The sequence below is a fragment of the Erithacus rubecula genome (assembly GCF_903797595.1).
Source record: "Erithacus rubecula genome assembly, chromosome: 3".
NCBI classification, from domain to species: Eukaryota; Metazoa; Chordata; class Aves; order Passeriformes; family Muscicapidae; genus Erithacus; species Erithacus rubecula.
In genome coordinates, this window is record NC_136689.1 from 102,479,504 (window position 1) to 102,495,482 (window position 15,979).

General features: G+C 38.4%; 1 protein-coding gene across 3 annotated transcripts in view; it reads right to left on the reverse strand.

The window, feature by feature from the left end:
- Positions 1–888: 888 nt before the first annotated feature.
- TMEM241 (transmembrane protein 241) overlaps positions 889–15,979 on the reverse strand; it is a 53,517-nt gene continuing 38,426 nt past the window's right edge. For 2 of the 3 annotated variants that reach the window (XM_079302100.1, XM_079302099.1), the window contains exons 14-15: positions 4,996–5,060; positions 889–1,581 (exon numbers count right to left, since the gene is read on the reverse strand). In XM_079302100.1, the coding sequence (XP_079158226.1) occupies positions 1,521–1,581; positions 4,996–5,060 (126 nt within the window). In that variant the 3' untranslated portion in view covers positions 889–1,520. Of the gene's footprint in view, positions 1,582–4,995; positions 5,061–6,396; positions 6,427–15,979 lie in introns of those variants that run through there. The other variant, XM_079302101.1, reaches the window with a different exon arrangement.

Here is a 15,979-nt window from a genome sequence, read left to right on the forward strand (position 1 = left end):
CCCAACATACAGAGACAACATGCCCTTTTGTGATAAACTGAGATAAGCTTAGGCACAATATAGACCAGAGTATTTATCTTATATATTTATTTATCTTATATATTTATTTATATATATATTTATCTTCTCTTTGCAGCGCTTTTTTTTTTCCTGAAAACCAACTAATCTCTATCTAAAATTCTCCAGTCATAGAAACTGACTGCAAACATTTGTAAAATTTACCTTCTTTGTTGACCTATAGTGTTTTATTTGAATTAAGATGTAACCCTATTTTTAAACCCACCTGGTGGAACTTGTTAGATTGAAGCAGATATGCCTCTGGTAACTGTAGCCTTATAGAAACCAAGTGCCTTGTTTAGACTAGTCACCCAGTTTCTATCTACAGAGAGATATCCACTTCCTAACCCAGCAACCCATTCAAGGAAGATCATCTCTGTGAGGGCAACCCTCTTTCCCTTCAATATGAAGGAAACTTGGTCAAATTAAGGACTACACTTTACATACTTAACATCATGTGAGATTAAGTCCCTTTCCTCATTGAAGATTATGAAATTCCTTTTACCATTAACTTTCCCACAACATAAACTCATCATTTGATATTACTTTCACATAGATTGAAGGTTTTAATATATCAAGACTAATTTCTAACAGCCATTAAGCAACCAGAAGTGAAATTATTTTAAGAACTCTTGAGATTAATTTCCTTGCACTCTTTATGACATTCATTCAAGGTTCATGTTCTTTGTTTCCTCTTGCAGTAATTTAAGAGACAAACCACTGCTGGGAACAGTACATGTCCCTCCACCCCCTCCAGCTGACAAAAATTGGCAGAGTTCAAGAGAAACCTCAGTGAATGGGACAGAAAAAAAATTCACAAAGAGCAATCACTACAGATATTGAGATTTATTGCTGATTTTCCCTTTCTGCAAAGCTGTCAAACTGCCACAGTTCCAGAAGGGGATTATCTCCACAAGCCCCTTGGCCTCAGTCCCTGTGCCAGTTCAGACAACATGACTAGAGACCTGTGTGTGGCAGCTTGCTGCTTACAGAACAGTTGGAGGCAAAATCCATCCTTCCAGATCCTGAATTTATGGCAGGATCTAAGGTCTGACATTGTTTGGTATGACCTGCTGTCTGCTTCAAACAAAAAATAAGAAAAAGAGTGGGGGCATCCAGTGGGGAATGCTGCTTTTCCTGAGTTTAGTTCCCTGTGCAGGAAGCTGCTACTGAGTGGTGCTCACATGGAGCCATCAGCATGAGACAGTGCAGTTTTCCCTTTACCACATCAATCTGGTATAGTTTGTCTTGTGCTTTGAGGCAAAGGCTCCTTACCATCTTTGCCAACTACACTTCTCCCTTACCAGCACTATTAATAGCATAGGTTCTTTTCTTAATTAAAAAAAAAAAAAAAATAGATCCCTTTCCTCATGTTTGGTTGCACTTCTTCATTCCTGCTGCTGCTTTTTTTTCATGGTAGTGTCTCTAGGCTGCAAGTTAGCTCTTCTCCAGCTGGTTCCTCTTTATGTGCCTGTCCTTTCCGTGTAAACAAGCAATGCTTCTCCAACTCCACCAATCACAAGGCTGTAAACAAAGTAAATCACAAATTTAGCATCATGCAAGTCCTCTGACTTGATACAAAAAGCTATTCTTTTATCTAAACACATTCCAACCTAGAGACAGTAACCCAGGTGATTTTTTTATTTTTCTTGTTAAAAAAATGCTGAATCCCAAAATATGTTACATAAATTATCTCAATAGAAACTACCTTTTCTGTGTTTTAGGGCTGGTGGTATTCAGTAAAAATGCATGGATGGGAATCTAAATGGAGAAGGTTGCCCCAAGTTAAAAGAACCTACAGACCCCTACACTAGCAAAAATAGGACAGGAAGGCAAGAGAGTTTGCACCTTATTAGCCTAATGATTTCCCTCTTGCAGTTTCTGCTCTGTCCTGAAAATTTGCCATTTGACAACATCAGGAGGAGATGTAAAGCTTAGGTTTTGTGGGCAAGGTGAAATGTGGGAAAATCCTTTAGTGCTGGGGTGATCACATTGGCATAGTGACACCAGTAGAAGTTCCTGTGTTTGCCTCTCCTGGTGAGGTGAAAGGAGCTGCCCCAGCCAAAAAGGCACATGGACCCAAGCAATTCTTTCCTGTGCTGCTCACAGCACAGCTGTGGCACTAAGGCTGCTCCCAAGAATCAGCCTAGGAGCAGGGCTGCAAGTCTGGATGAATGGTTTTGAAAAACCTTCACTGAAATATGCTATCAACCCACTCACTGCATGCAATAGTTAATAATCTCCAAGTGTCCTTTCTTATCTCTCACAACTGACAGGAATATGCCTGGATGCTGACTCTTCTCCCCTTTTATAACAGTGCAAAGCTAAGTGTACTGACCTTTCATCTTAGCCCCATGGCTTAATTAGCTTATGAAACAGAAAAGCTCCTTACTGAACTTTATAAACAAAACAAACTTCTGTTAAGTTCGTTTCTAAGAGTACTCTTTTTTTTTTTTCTTGGAAAAAAAAAAAAGCGCATAAAGCTGAAGGCTCTTTGGTCTAATAGCATTACATTCAGTTAAATCTTAGCTTTGGTGAGCTGCTTTAAAAACCACATAATTGCCCTTGTTCCAGAGAGGAAAAAAATATTGTATAACCACAGCACAACATCTTACAATTACACAGTAAGCAGCCCTGGAAAGTAGGTGCTACAGACAGTCTGTGAAGGTGCACTGGTGAGACAGAATAGCTTTGGTGTGGAATTACTGACAAGGAGCAAAAGGCTGCAAGGGCTGCAAGCTTTTCAAAAAAGGTCTAAATCACTGAGTCTGGTCATCTGCAATTTGTAACAACTTCTGAGTGCTTTTTTTCTGGAGAGGGTTAACCCCCATGTCTTATTTCTGCTTCAGTTATAAGCATACCCTATTTATTAATTCCTTTGGAAGCTAAGGTTGGATAATATATTCTTTATCCTAAAAAAAAACCACACCCAAAACACTACATATGGAGGACCTAAAATTGAAAGAGCCTTAGAATTTTTTTTCCTGTTTCTATAGCTGTGTTTTCTTCTAAATTTTTAACAGAGACATTAAAAATAAATCTATCTCTGACATACCATTTCAAAAATTATACTGGCAATTGCATGCAAAAGTTAATAAACTGCTCATCCTTGCTCTAAAAAGATGCCTGCACCTAGCTGTTCTTTAATATCCTATGTCTTACATCAGAGAAGAAGAATCCCTTTCTGAAGGATTTGAAATCGTGGGATTCACATGCCCATGCAGTCCAAATTAGTAGGCAAATGGAAACCATTGTTATATCATCAAGATGAAGCAGAGCAAAGACCATGTCTAAATGCCAGCCCCTGATTTTTACCTTCATTTTCCCATCTGGCAAATCCTTCAGCTTCTGTTTACAGTGGGGTGACAGCTAACTACACTTGCCCATAGCTCAAAATTTAACATATGATATTGTCCATGACCACACTGGAGCAGCACTAAAATCCTCAGTGATTAATGTTCTCATGAGTGCTTTGCAGCTGCTAACATCCAACAAACTATTTCCAGAGCTTTGCTGATAAGTCAAGGCACTGCCAATGCCAATGCACAAGCACTAACAGAATTAAAATTTTAAAAATAAATAAATAAAATAAATAGTTTTCTTTTTTAATTATGACAAATAGTTTTCTTTTTTAACTATGACAATCAAAGTGTGACAGTGACCCAAATTTTCTTTTAAACATACAGATGTGTTCATCATGTATGAAAGTTGCAGTCCATATAGAGCAGGTGGCATGTGTGCTACTATATGGGTTCATGTGCTCATATTAACAAGGTCTACATTCATTTTTAGTGCACATGTCAGTGCATACAGATGTCTAATCAAAGCCTGCCTCCAGCACACACATGACAGACCTGCACAAACACATGTAAAACATGGTGAAGAGCAGCAAGTTGATAGCCTAGACTAGGAGTGTTGTAGGTGCATTGATACTGGTTAAATCTCTGACATGCACAGGCAGCACATATTTCATAGAGCTAAAAAAAAATCAGAACTTACTTTAGCATTTGAGATTGCATGTGCCTAAAATACAGATAGGAAGGCATATTCACACATAAGTAAATGAGGCCAGTCTGAAATGGAGATTCTTCTTTCTATAAGGCTCTTATCACACCTGAGGAAAGGATATGCTAATTCCATTCAGTGCAAAGCTGTATCTTTAGGATGGCAATCAAACTGAATGAATCATGAATCAAGAGGAAAAAGCAAGCTTAAAGCTTTTCAAAAGTAAGAAGATTTTTATTTCCATTAACAAATCTGTCCTCAGAGACACATGCCTAACCCCATATTGAAAAGTCATTTGCATAGCAGAAGTATTTAGGAGCATCAGCCATGCTCTTCACTGTGTGCTATATAAACATAGATCAAAAACACTGCACTTGACCAAAGGAGTTTGCACTCCAGTCCTTTATATTACTAGCTAAAAAAATTCAGGTTAGGTGATTTGTAATGTGTGGCCACATCTTACAAAGTCCAGATACAGCTCTGGAAAACATTTATTATTATTATTTTTCTTCCGTTTAATTTTATGCATCCACAGTGCACGGTATGTTAGAGAAACTTGAATGCACGCTCCTGGTTAAAAAGATACTGTCAGCAAACCTTGAGTCCTGTGTTTTACTTCTAGTTCTGCTACTAAATTGCAGCATGACTTTGAATGGTTCATTTATTTGCCTATTGGATCCATTTGCCTCACTGTAAAACATGCCAAGTGAATTGTGGTGAGACTTAATGTCTAAAATGTCCATGTTCTCCCACAGAGGCAGAAGAAATACTTTTCTATTGCTGTACTGCATCCATCATTGCACACCTGGTTCTCCTTACATACAAAAAAATACTGACAGGAATAGAACTTGACATTTTAAAGTATTTCCATATGAAGCACTGTGTGAAAATTCATCCTTACTGTTGAGCAAAAAAGCTCATGTAGGCACTTACCAAGAAATTGTTAGTACATTGGCAGTCATGACAAAGAAGAACGGCGATAGGCCAGCAGTGATAACCTGTTAAATTGAAAAGAAGGAAAAAACACCTTGTGAACTGGTGATATCACCAATCACTAAAATACTTTTGCTGAAATTTAATTTCCATGTGTGCAGTGATATCTTCTTTTAGTTGGAGAAGATAGTATGATAGTCACACACCACACTTTGATTTTGACTCCAAAGGACACAGAGAGGCAGAGAGGGGAACCAGAGCAGGGGATCCTTTGTCACATACCCCAGTTGGCCTGACCTAGAAGCCTGCTGGCTCTTACTTGCCAATATCAGACTGGGAGATCAGTTGGATCCCAGGTTTGAAAAGTCCTATATTTCTGAGGACAACAGGAGCTTTAAATGTGTTTATAGGTGTATAAAAACCAGGCAAAAATGAACAGGGTATAGGGTTAAGAAAAACAACATAATCTCAGTAGGTTTATGCTACAAATCTCTCATTACCCCCAGGTGTCCTGGGCAGAGAAACAAGAGACAAATGATTTTATACTTTCCAAGTACTGATGCCAGAAACAGCTAGATCCTGACATACAATGGTTTGTAACAGATCCCTGCCTCAGCAGCCACGGAGCTACCACATCTGCAGCCTGCGTGCAGTTTGGGATGCTTTGCTGCCAGATGGATAATGTAAAATGGAAAGAGTTCAAAGAACAGTGACAGTCATTAGATGAGGGGATTGATTTTCAGTCAACAGTTAGGATAAGCAATGCCTGTGGGAAAGAAGACTTGGTAGTGGTTTACAAAAACTTGGGAAACACAAGCACTGAGGAATGAAAGGAACTATTTCGGTTCATACAAATTGCCCAAGGAAAAAGATGAAATTAAGAAATAAAACATTTAAACAATTATCAGCTAAGATTTCCTAATTATTGTTTGCCTAGTTGATTCCCAGGGGAGACAGCAGAAACTTCATTCTGTAATCTATTACTCATTAAAGCATTACTACATGTGCAGTAGGGAAGCAAATGCTGTTTCAGAGTGGATTCTGTGCAGCACAGCTTGGACTTAGAGGGTGCTAGTCAATACCTGCTGTATTTGTTATAGCCACATTTTAAAAGGCAGGCTCTGAATCTGCCTGCAATCAGTGCAGGATCACATGCAGGAGTGGCAGGTGAAGAAGAGAAGGCTGTGTGTCCTCTCTCCAACCCCCTCTATGAGTTGGGTGGAGAGGGGGCAACAATCTTAATGCAACAGTGGGACTCTGCAATGGCACAGGAGCAAAGGTGTTCAGTGGGGACTACACAAGAAGTACCTCCTCTGGCCTCTTTGGGGATGTTTTCTTTAGGGAGATTCAGATGTGCATGTGGCTTCTTTCTTCCTAGACATTCCCATAACTCACACCATGACTGTTCTCATGTGCCTATAGCCCAGGCCCCTGTCAGAGGCAATGAGGCAGGAGATGGGCTTGATCCAGGCAGGATAACACATGACTGCAGACCCAATCCATCCCTGCTCAGCAACCAAATTGCTGGTACCAATACCCACAGACACACTTCCTGATACAAACTTCATCTGACTTAAGTGTTTTCACACTGGCAGCCACAGCATTTTATAACACAGGCAGCTGTGCAGCTCTAAGCCAACAGAAAAGTGAACTCCTACTCCTAGGGAAAATCAAAGATATGTATCTACTCCTGTAGCCTTGTATCTATACATGTAAGCAAACATACAACTTAACATATGTTCCCAAAAGAGACTGACAGGACAAGGACAAGTCACAAGCAGAGAGTTATGCTTCAAAACTCAAGATAATATTGGAACTATGCATGTTCAGTGGCCTGTCTCATAGTCATTTGCAGCCAGAGAGAGCTGACACCTACTCCAAGCAGTGAAAGTTAACTATTCAGAAGCTGAATCTTTCATGCACTTTACCTAAAAACCAGCTTCAAATATCCATTAGTTCAAAAACAGTGCTGTAAAATTAATTTGCATCTTCTTCTGGTGTGCTGGGCTCTTCCCTTACAAGCAGTGCAGCAGATGCACTGACCTACAAGGAACCATTTCTCATTTACTGTGGTGTGAATGCTTGTGGAATTAACTGTACTGAGCTTATTTTAGGTTAATGCTAACTTCTTACACAAAAATATACAGTACCAATTACTGACCATGTAAACAGAAACTAAGGAAGGATGGCAGCTGTGGTACGTACAGAGCGTTCTTTTCCTTAAGCTCGACTCCTCAAAGAAGCTGAAGTGCTGTATTTCAGAAGTGGCACAAGCTAAACTTGTGTCACCCACTCCCTTGTTGAGTCCTGTTTATTAGAAACTTGAGAAGAGGCCAAGAGCAGAGAAACAGGCATTCAAGAAACCTCCAAAAACAGGCCCTATCAGAAACAATACACCATTCTGCTGTGATCATCCCAAACCTCTGCAAAAATGCAGGCTCTAGCCTTTTGGACTATTATAGCTGAACACAGTTGTATTTTTGAGAAATTATGTAAGAGTCTCTCAGTGCCAAAGACAAACAAAATGTGGGTTGGAAGAGCACATGAAGTAAGTGTGTGTAAGGAAAGAAAAAACAAATCACAAACAAACCAAAAGAAAAACACGTTGCTAAAATGTCTACCTTTGATGGTTTATCTAAAAGAAGAATATGTTTAAACATGAAAAACACGTTTTCAGAGAAGCTAACAATGTAATTTGTTCCAGGGGAAGAATCTAAATCCTAGGTACACAGGAGAGAAGGTAATTTTCCTTTAAGTACATTTCAGTGTTATCTGAAGTGTTTTAAGTGCACATTTACTTTGAAAAAAAAAAAAAAAACCCACCTACACTGATGTTCTGAATGGCTTTAAAAAAAACCAAAAAAACTCAACAAAATAAATTCACAACAAGCTAAGTGCAGTCATCTCTCTTTCTTCACTTTAAAGGTCACAGTTGTCCTCCTAGACATGCAGATGCTTTAGTAAAAGGAATGAGCTTTCAAGACAAAAGAAAGCAAATTAAAGGGCAAACTAAAGTTAATGATTTCCAAATATATTTTGATGCTGAATCTTTAAAACTAAGAGGCAGAAAGGAAAAATTTTAATTAGCTATAATATGCCTATTTTGAACAAAGCTCCCCAAGATTTTGACATGCAGTCACTAATTTTATCAAATTATACAGGCTGAAAAGTTGAACACCAACTATTCTGGAAACATGAATATCTCCATGGACTCTGACTACTTTTAAAGGAACTATGACCAGTCAGTATTGCAAAAGCTACTTTAAAAACATTCATACCCTAAAATTTTCTTACAAAATTCTGACACAGCTTTCCATGACTAGGAAAAAAATTCAAACGTGGCATAACTTTACAAAACATTTCCATGTGAGCTGAAATTTTTCCTGAGAAATAATTTCAAACTCTTTCGTGCATGAAAAATCAAATCAAATCAAAACAAAACAAATCAAAACAACCTCCCCCCAAGATTGTTACTTAAAATACATCAGTCTAAGTTTATCATGTCATTCCATTGTACAGTGAAAACAAGACCCATTTTAAAAGAACACTTTATGAACATCTATCTTCCTTGATTCCAGCTATTTCTGTAGTTCCAAACACTGAGTTATTCACAAATAGTTTTAAAAAATTATCAAAAATCTTGGCATTTCAATCTGTGCTTGGTACCTCAACCAAAACCAGTTCTAGCTCTTTACAATGTGTATCAGCATGGCAGGAAATACATGTATCCTTGCAATGGATACTTATCTGGGATGAGGTCTGAGTAGAGTGGGCTGATCTTCTTCACACAGGAGATTTGGCTCGAATAGTCAGGAAACAAAACACACAAATACTCTGGTATTTTTCACATAAATACTCCAGTACAAGGCCTGAACAGGAACCAGGAGAAAAAACAGCAACTCAGCCAGTTAGAGGTTTCAAACTTATTGGTTACAGGAGATTCCCAAATTCAGGTTCCCACATAAAAGGAGAAAACTTCAGGCATCCCCATTATTCTGGGAACCAGAGACAGGCTCAGGTGCCATAAAACATTCCACACACTACTTACATTGCCATTTACATTTAACAAGCTCCTATCAAGGACAACACAGCACTCAACTCCGGGATCCAAAGAGATTAATTCAATTCCAGAGCTCCAGAGTTTGTCCCTTACCAGGCTGAATCACTGGCAACTAGAAAAACAATGGCATCATTGAAATGCTGGGTAACAGACTAACATCCATGAAGCAGAAATATCCCAATGTATGGGAGAAGCTGTTGCACATTAGGGACAGATTCAGCACACAAAATCACCTTTCCACAGGAAAAAAGTAGGCCCAGGAAAAAATGTTCTCCGATGCATCCACTTTTTCTAAATCTGCTTTAGTGATTCCCTAGTGGAGGGAGACACAATTAGCACTAGCTTTAAAGGGTTCCCAAGTACCTTTGATAGAGAGACCACTGCACAACTCATGACATGAATGACTTCCCCTTTACTCCCTATCACTTGATGGTCAGATAAGAAACAATTTCCACAGAGAAAGTAAAATTTGCCCCATAAGTGTTCTAAGAAAATGGGGGGCGGGGGGGGGAGGGTGGAAAGGGATTTATTTTTGAATAAGAAATTAATTTAGTTTAAACTACAAAATAAAAAATAAAGACTGGAACTTTTCTTGCTGTAGACCCTAAGAACAGGCAAGATAACTATTGAGCTTCCCTGTTAGGTGCTTTTCTTGAGCATATAAATGAGAAAACTCTGATAAGTCTGATATGTGGCTCGAAAACAGGAGATGGCATCCTAAGGGCTCCTGGTCCCTGGCAATGCACAAATTTGGATCCTGGGAGATGGAGGAATGTGGAACTCTGCATTCTTTGCTGCCTTGCCTTCTCCAAGCTGTGGTTATACCACAGCCTCTGAAGTGTCCAATCTCAATCAGTTCAAACCAGACATCACTGACCAGATAATTGTGTCGTTCTTGACCAAGCTACCATGGATCTCCTTCATCCATGACTTTACAATCACTTCAGAAAAATATTTTCAGGCTGCAGAAGCTGGCTGCAGATTTTGAATATCTAGCATTTCTGAGTTGTTCAGGAACATGTTGTTTATATAGCCAAGAACAGAGATGAGGACATTTTCAAAATTTAGATTCTGATTTAATCTTTCTATCTGGAATGGAAAGATATGGTGGGGATTTGGTCCTCACATGACCATGATTTGTTAATATTACAACTCTACTTGTACATTCCATATAAAACTGTTTTCTCTGAAACTTTTAAACTGCTAAGAAGTTAAATGTCATAGTTCTCACTGTGAAGTGAACACAGAATACTTTACAAAAGTTTTCTTCAGTTTGTGTACACAGAGCCAATCCTTGTAACTTCACTCCCCCAAACTGCCAAAACCTCTGTCCTTACAGAAAAGCGTATTTTTTCCAAAGAGAGTGTTTTGAAACAGCTCATCAAGTTCACTCACTGTTCAAAATAAATCATTCTATTTACCATCGGGTCATCTTCTCAAAACATCAGGAAAAAGATTCTGGTGTATGTAACCTTTGTTTTCATTCTACTGTTGGAATTGAAGCAATATCAAGCTTTTTATAGACATAATATTTGTTTTGTCCCTCTTCTGCATGGTTTAACCAGCTGCTAAGATAATCATCAAAAATCACCAGGGAAATGGATCATTGTTAGGGCCACTGAAAACAGCGACATCAAGATAATACAGTACTACCAAAAAGATAAAAGTTACAGCAGGCAAAGATCAATAAGAACACATACTTTTTTTCTTGAGGGAGAGCCACTGAAATAATTTCCTGTATTTCAGAGTTGCATCTCTTTTGTAGCTATGTTTCCTTCAGAGTAAGCATATGTTACATGTGCATACAAAATCTTATGCCAGGATAGAAATATGTCCAAAAACCCCAAAAATCTTCACAACAGAATAAAAGAACAACCAATATTTTAATGCTATCCTCTGTATTCATTAATTCACATGAATTTTATAAGCTTTTAATACCATTTGTCTTTGTTCAGATACATTTTCCATCTCAGGTGGTCTGCAAACCATTTCCTTCTCACTCTCCTCTGCTTTCCTTCATCCAAATTTAAGACAATGGAACATTGCCAGATGGGTACATTCTCTCCACCTTAGCAAGAATACTTTCATTCACAGACATGCAGCAGCTACAGAACCAGATGCACAGATGAAGGCATTGACTGGGACAGCCAAATAGATGGAAGAACACTGAGGGACTGGGATCTCTGCTGCCCAAACCCCGATTGAAGTGGTCCAGCACATACTGACAAGTCTTTTTGAAGTAACCCAGACTTGGGAGATTTTATAGAGCAGGTGCTGACTGTGAGGTTTCAAACTGCATAAAGTCAGCAATGAGCAAGGAGAGGCACCAATGACCACCTGTAAGCTCACTGATTGTGCAAGGCTGGTGCTGTCACTGGAAATCTGCCATTAGTTGGCAGCAAAAATCCCTTCTAAAGATGACAAACACAGTACATATTCTCCCTCACAAGAAAGAGAGGAGAGGGCTAGAACTAATGTCAAGTCTGACTGGGTTACTGGCAACTAGGACAGGGAAAAAACAAATACAAAATGTGTAGGAAAAAGCCCTATTTTTTCCCTAAGGTCATCAAACAAAATAAAGCACCTTTAACAGCTGCAGATGCTGTGCACAGTTCATGTCCTCCATCATGAGCAGAATTAAGCATCTGAATGAATCCTGCATGCAGAAACAGACCAAAATCAAAGCAGCATTCATTATGTAATTTTAGGTCAGCTTTGGGGATGATCTACCACAGAAATAAAAACTTCCCTGGAAGCTTTCAATTTTGTTGCCTATTGCAATGACAAAAGTTTCAGTGAAATCATTAGAAGCTCAAAGGCTCCTTGCAAATCATTTTTACAATGGCAAGGTCAATCTCTGATTAAAAAAAATACAGCAAATTCAGGCAACATTCCTCTGACCAGCTCTCCTTTAAAGTCTCCTCTCCCTAGATAATAATTTAGTTGTATAGATCAATACAATGAAACAAAGTCTGAGACTTCAGCTTTGTTCTGAGAGTCTGTTGTTATCAATCAAAAGGCAAGACAAAATTTGCTGCTTAATGTAAGGGCTTCAGGTGATAATGTGGCCCCTGAAGCACTACTAATAAACCCACTGACAGTCAGCCACACAACTTTTTCCAAGGAAAGATGATGAAGCTATAACCTTGAACTGCTAAAATAATGGCTCTTCCCAAAAGAAACAGCAATGCTGTGATCCTGCCTGGAAAGCTGAGGAGCCCAAACAAGGGAAAGAAACAATTCAAAGTTAAATAGATTGGAGAAAGGGGGAAAGCAAAACAGGCTTTGCTCTCAATTCTCCCCATTAGCTTAACACTACCTCAAGCACATCTGCTGTGTTACCCTCACCTGACCGAAGGGCAGACGTGCCCTGAGGGATTTCATCCCCTGGCAGACTTCACTGGAGCCTGTCAGTCTGTGAGAGCAGCAGACAACACAAGGAGTTTGTGCATTACAGCATACCTAGGTGCACATTGCTCCTAGGAGGGCTCTGCTCAGCTCTTGTGAAAGAAGAAAACCCTTTAACCCTTCTGAAATACAAGCTGCTCCGTAAAGGACAACCTGGTGATGCTGGCACCATGGCAACAGTGGCACCATGGCAACAGGGACAGTCAGTGGCTTCATGATCCACACAGCTTTGATCCAGCCACACAGAAGTTTCTTCAGCTGCTATGAATTTCTTTGAGAATGTTTATTTCATATTTGCCTAAATGCCTGCACTCATCTCCATCTTCTCTAGAGCTCCTTTTTTTCTCAAAGGAGGTATTGGTTACTCTCTTCTGCCCCTTTCTTTTTTATTTTATTTTATCTTTCTTCTTTTTTTTTTTTTTTTTTTTTTTTTTTTAGCATTGTAACAGCAATGGTAAATTCCAGGGATTAAGAACACAATTAATTCAATGTACTGTGACACAAAAGCAGAGTTTCAACATGCCTTAGCAGTAAAATGCCTAATGATAATGATAAAACTTAGTTCTAGTGCAAATGAGTCTATCTGTTTTTCATAGCAGATACTGACGAAGTTTAAAATCACCTACATGTTACATTTAAAATGTAGAACATACTAAAATCAGATGGAGAGGGTAGATCAAATGACACACAATCAGCAACATGCCTTCAAAAATATTTTCACAACAAAAGCAGAACAAATGCTTGCCTCTAGAAAAATAATCAGATATTTTAGGATGGTTTCTCTTTTTTACATTGCAAATACCTAAACCAATAATCTCTGTACTGCAGATGAGTATTTATATATATTAGCTTTTTGACTGCTATGAGAAAGTAGATTTCTTAATTGGCCCTAGTATGTGTTTAGAGGGAAGATAGTTCTCTGCATTTCTGTGGCTAGGTACATATATACACTTGCAGTATTTAAAGAATTAGGTATGCATCCTCTACTTTCTATCACATTTATGAAGATGTTTTTCAGTGCTGTTTTCTGTAAGTTCTTTTTGCTTCCAGGATTTGATAGCCAATAAAACCATGATGCTGATTCTGCACATGCAAGGTGGGACCAACAGGTGGTTGCATCCTTAAAGCTTCCTTAAAGTCATTGAGCATCTTGTCTTACCACATTAATACATGATTAATGTACAATCCTTTCAGATTAATATGCTACAGTAACTGGTTTTTAATCCTGAGCATCACGTGAATATCAAAAGAACTGCTGAACCTCTGTCTAACTTCATAATTTTTTAATTCTATATAAGACAAAAGTGGCCAAGCTGTTGTGCTTGCACAACATCTCATCAGCAGTTTGGCTGCAGGAGAAAATGGAGCATTAAGGTTGAATTTCTTGCCTTTGAATCACTTCTAGAGGGTCCTCTGCCTTCATCTCTTTGAGGTATGTGACACCTGTCTCACAGCTCTCAGCCATTCCAAGACTTTAAGTATAGCTCTCAGAGAGCCATTTGACTCTTGGCCTTAATTTTCTTGTCTCTCCACTGCTGGTCTCTTTTTTAAACTTTACAACAGCTACCACAAAGATATGATCATTATTTTATGTGCAGAAACATTTTACAATGTTAAAGTACAGTAAGGAAAAAAGGATATGTGCATTATGCAGTGTAATTAAGAGAATCTATGTAAGAAAATTCTCCTCTTAGGAGAAACAGGATATCATATTTACAATGATCAAAGAAGAACAAGACAAGACAAGATTCTTCCTTTTCAGCAAGACCTACAACTACCAATGTACAAACATGTATCTCTAAATGCATTAATATATAAACATGTATTATATATATACACACCACAGAAATACATAAACATACATGACTGATGAGATTGGACTGAACTTTTGCAAGCACATTATAACTTATTCTGTTTTCCTCAAAAAAAGTAAGATATTTAAAGAAAATCAAAACTCTTTGCTCCTTGGAAAATACCACATTGGGTTGAAAATTATGGTAGCGATTTCTTTCTGAACATCAAGTAGCCACTTTATACTACCTTCACTCAGGCATAAAGGTCAGATTTTCTGATCAAAGACAAAGCCAAAAGAAGAATCATTTGCCTTCTACTCTTGGAGATGATAGCCAAAACATCCATTATCCCTTCTAAAACTAAGAGCTAGAGCAGTGATACCAATCTTCAGCCTATACAGTGGCTATAGTACAGAACCCAAATTTAACAGGACCTCTGCTCATATTTTAATATTTCTCTTAAATGCACCCATCTGTAATCCAGATACTGTTATTACTTCCAGAGTTCCAGTTCTAAGGACACAAAGGGAACAGCCTGCACAATTCTTGTAATCACTGTCCCTAAGCATGCTTTGCTGGTATGGAAACACAATCAATCATGATTCAAACAGGTGTGTGCACATGCACCAGACTAACAGCATCTGTTCAGGACAGTTTTGCAAACAAAGAGGAACCATCCAGGAAGCTGAAGCTTTGTCAAGTAAGGACAACAAAAGTCATTTAATGGGGGACACAAGAAGGCTCCTTGATACCAAATAAATTTGATTTTCTTCGAATTTGCAAAGAAGCATTTTGCCCATTCTTGCTGCTTCACCAAACTTAAGGCCCAACACACCCTGTTTCCTGTGGATGCTTCATGCATTATGATGCTGTACTTTTCCTGTGTCTTTTCAGCCTGCCAAGGAATCTCTTTTGCTTATATACTGCCTCATTACTGCAAAGGCCTTTACTGGCTCCTGACATTTAGCTTCTCCCCTGAAACCTCTAAGTTCAGAAGCTGACAGGGCAATGTGATTCATCATCTGGTTCATAATTAATGAATTATTAAATATTTGTGTAATGGAATAAGCATTTCAAAGCAGCAACAACAACAACAACTGTAAAACGTTCCACATACTAGGATCACAGACAAAAACTGGATTGGACTATGATAAACTTTAATCAAGTACTGGATGATGGCAGAGAATTTAGGAGAATTTATTATTCTGCCCTAATGCAGCAAGTCTGGCATCAATGTGCACATCAGAGAAAAGGAGGTATTTGTATTTTGACCTTGGTTGATAAAAAATGTATATCTCAGGGCCTGCAGCTTATTAATATTTCCCTTTTTGTCCTAGAAAATTTTCCATATAATGTCTACTATTTCTGAAAATGTTCAGTTCCTGGAACCTTTTAAGTAGTTCCAAGACTGTAAAAAATATATACCTCTCTTTACTTTTACTCAGTCTTGGTATTATCCTCTGTTTGAGACACTGAATTTTACTTATCAGTAATATGGTACACTGTGCAAAAAAATTACTTTTTCTGTCTGTTTTGAGAAGTATTGATTTTCAGTTTTGGGCAGCAGTCAGCTGCTCTGCTGTTGCAAAATACCACAATAAAATACACTTCATTTTATGTTAAACTCAGCAAGAGCTAGCCTTCTGGTACTCAGGTTATTCTTCATCTCATGAGATCATGAAAATAACTCAGATGAAACAACCATGATTTTCATTGTCACACT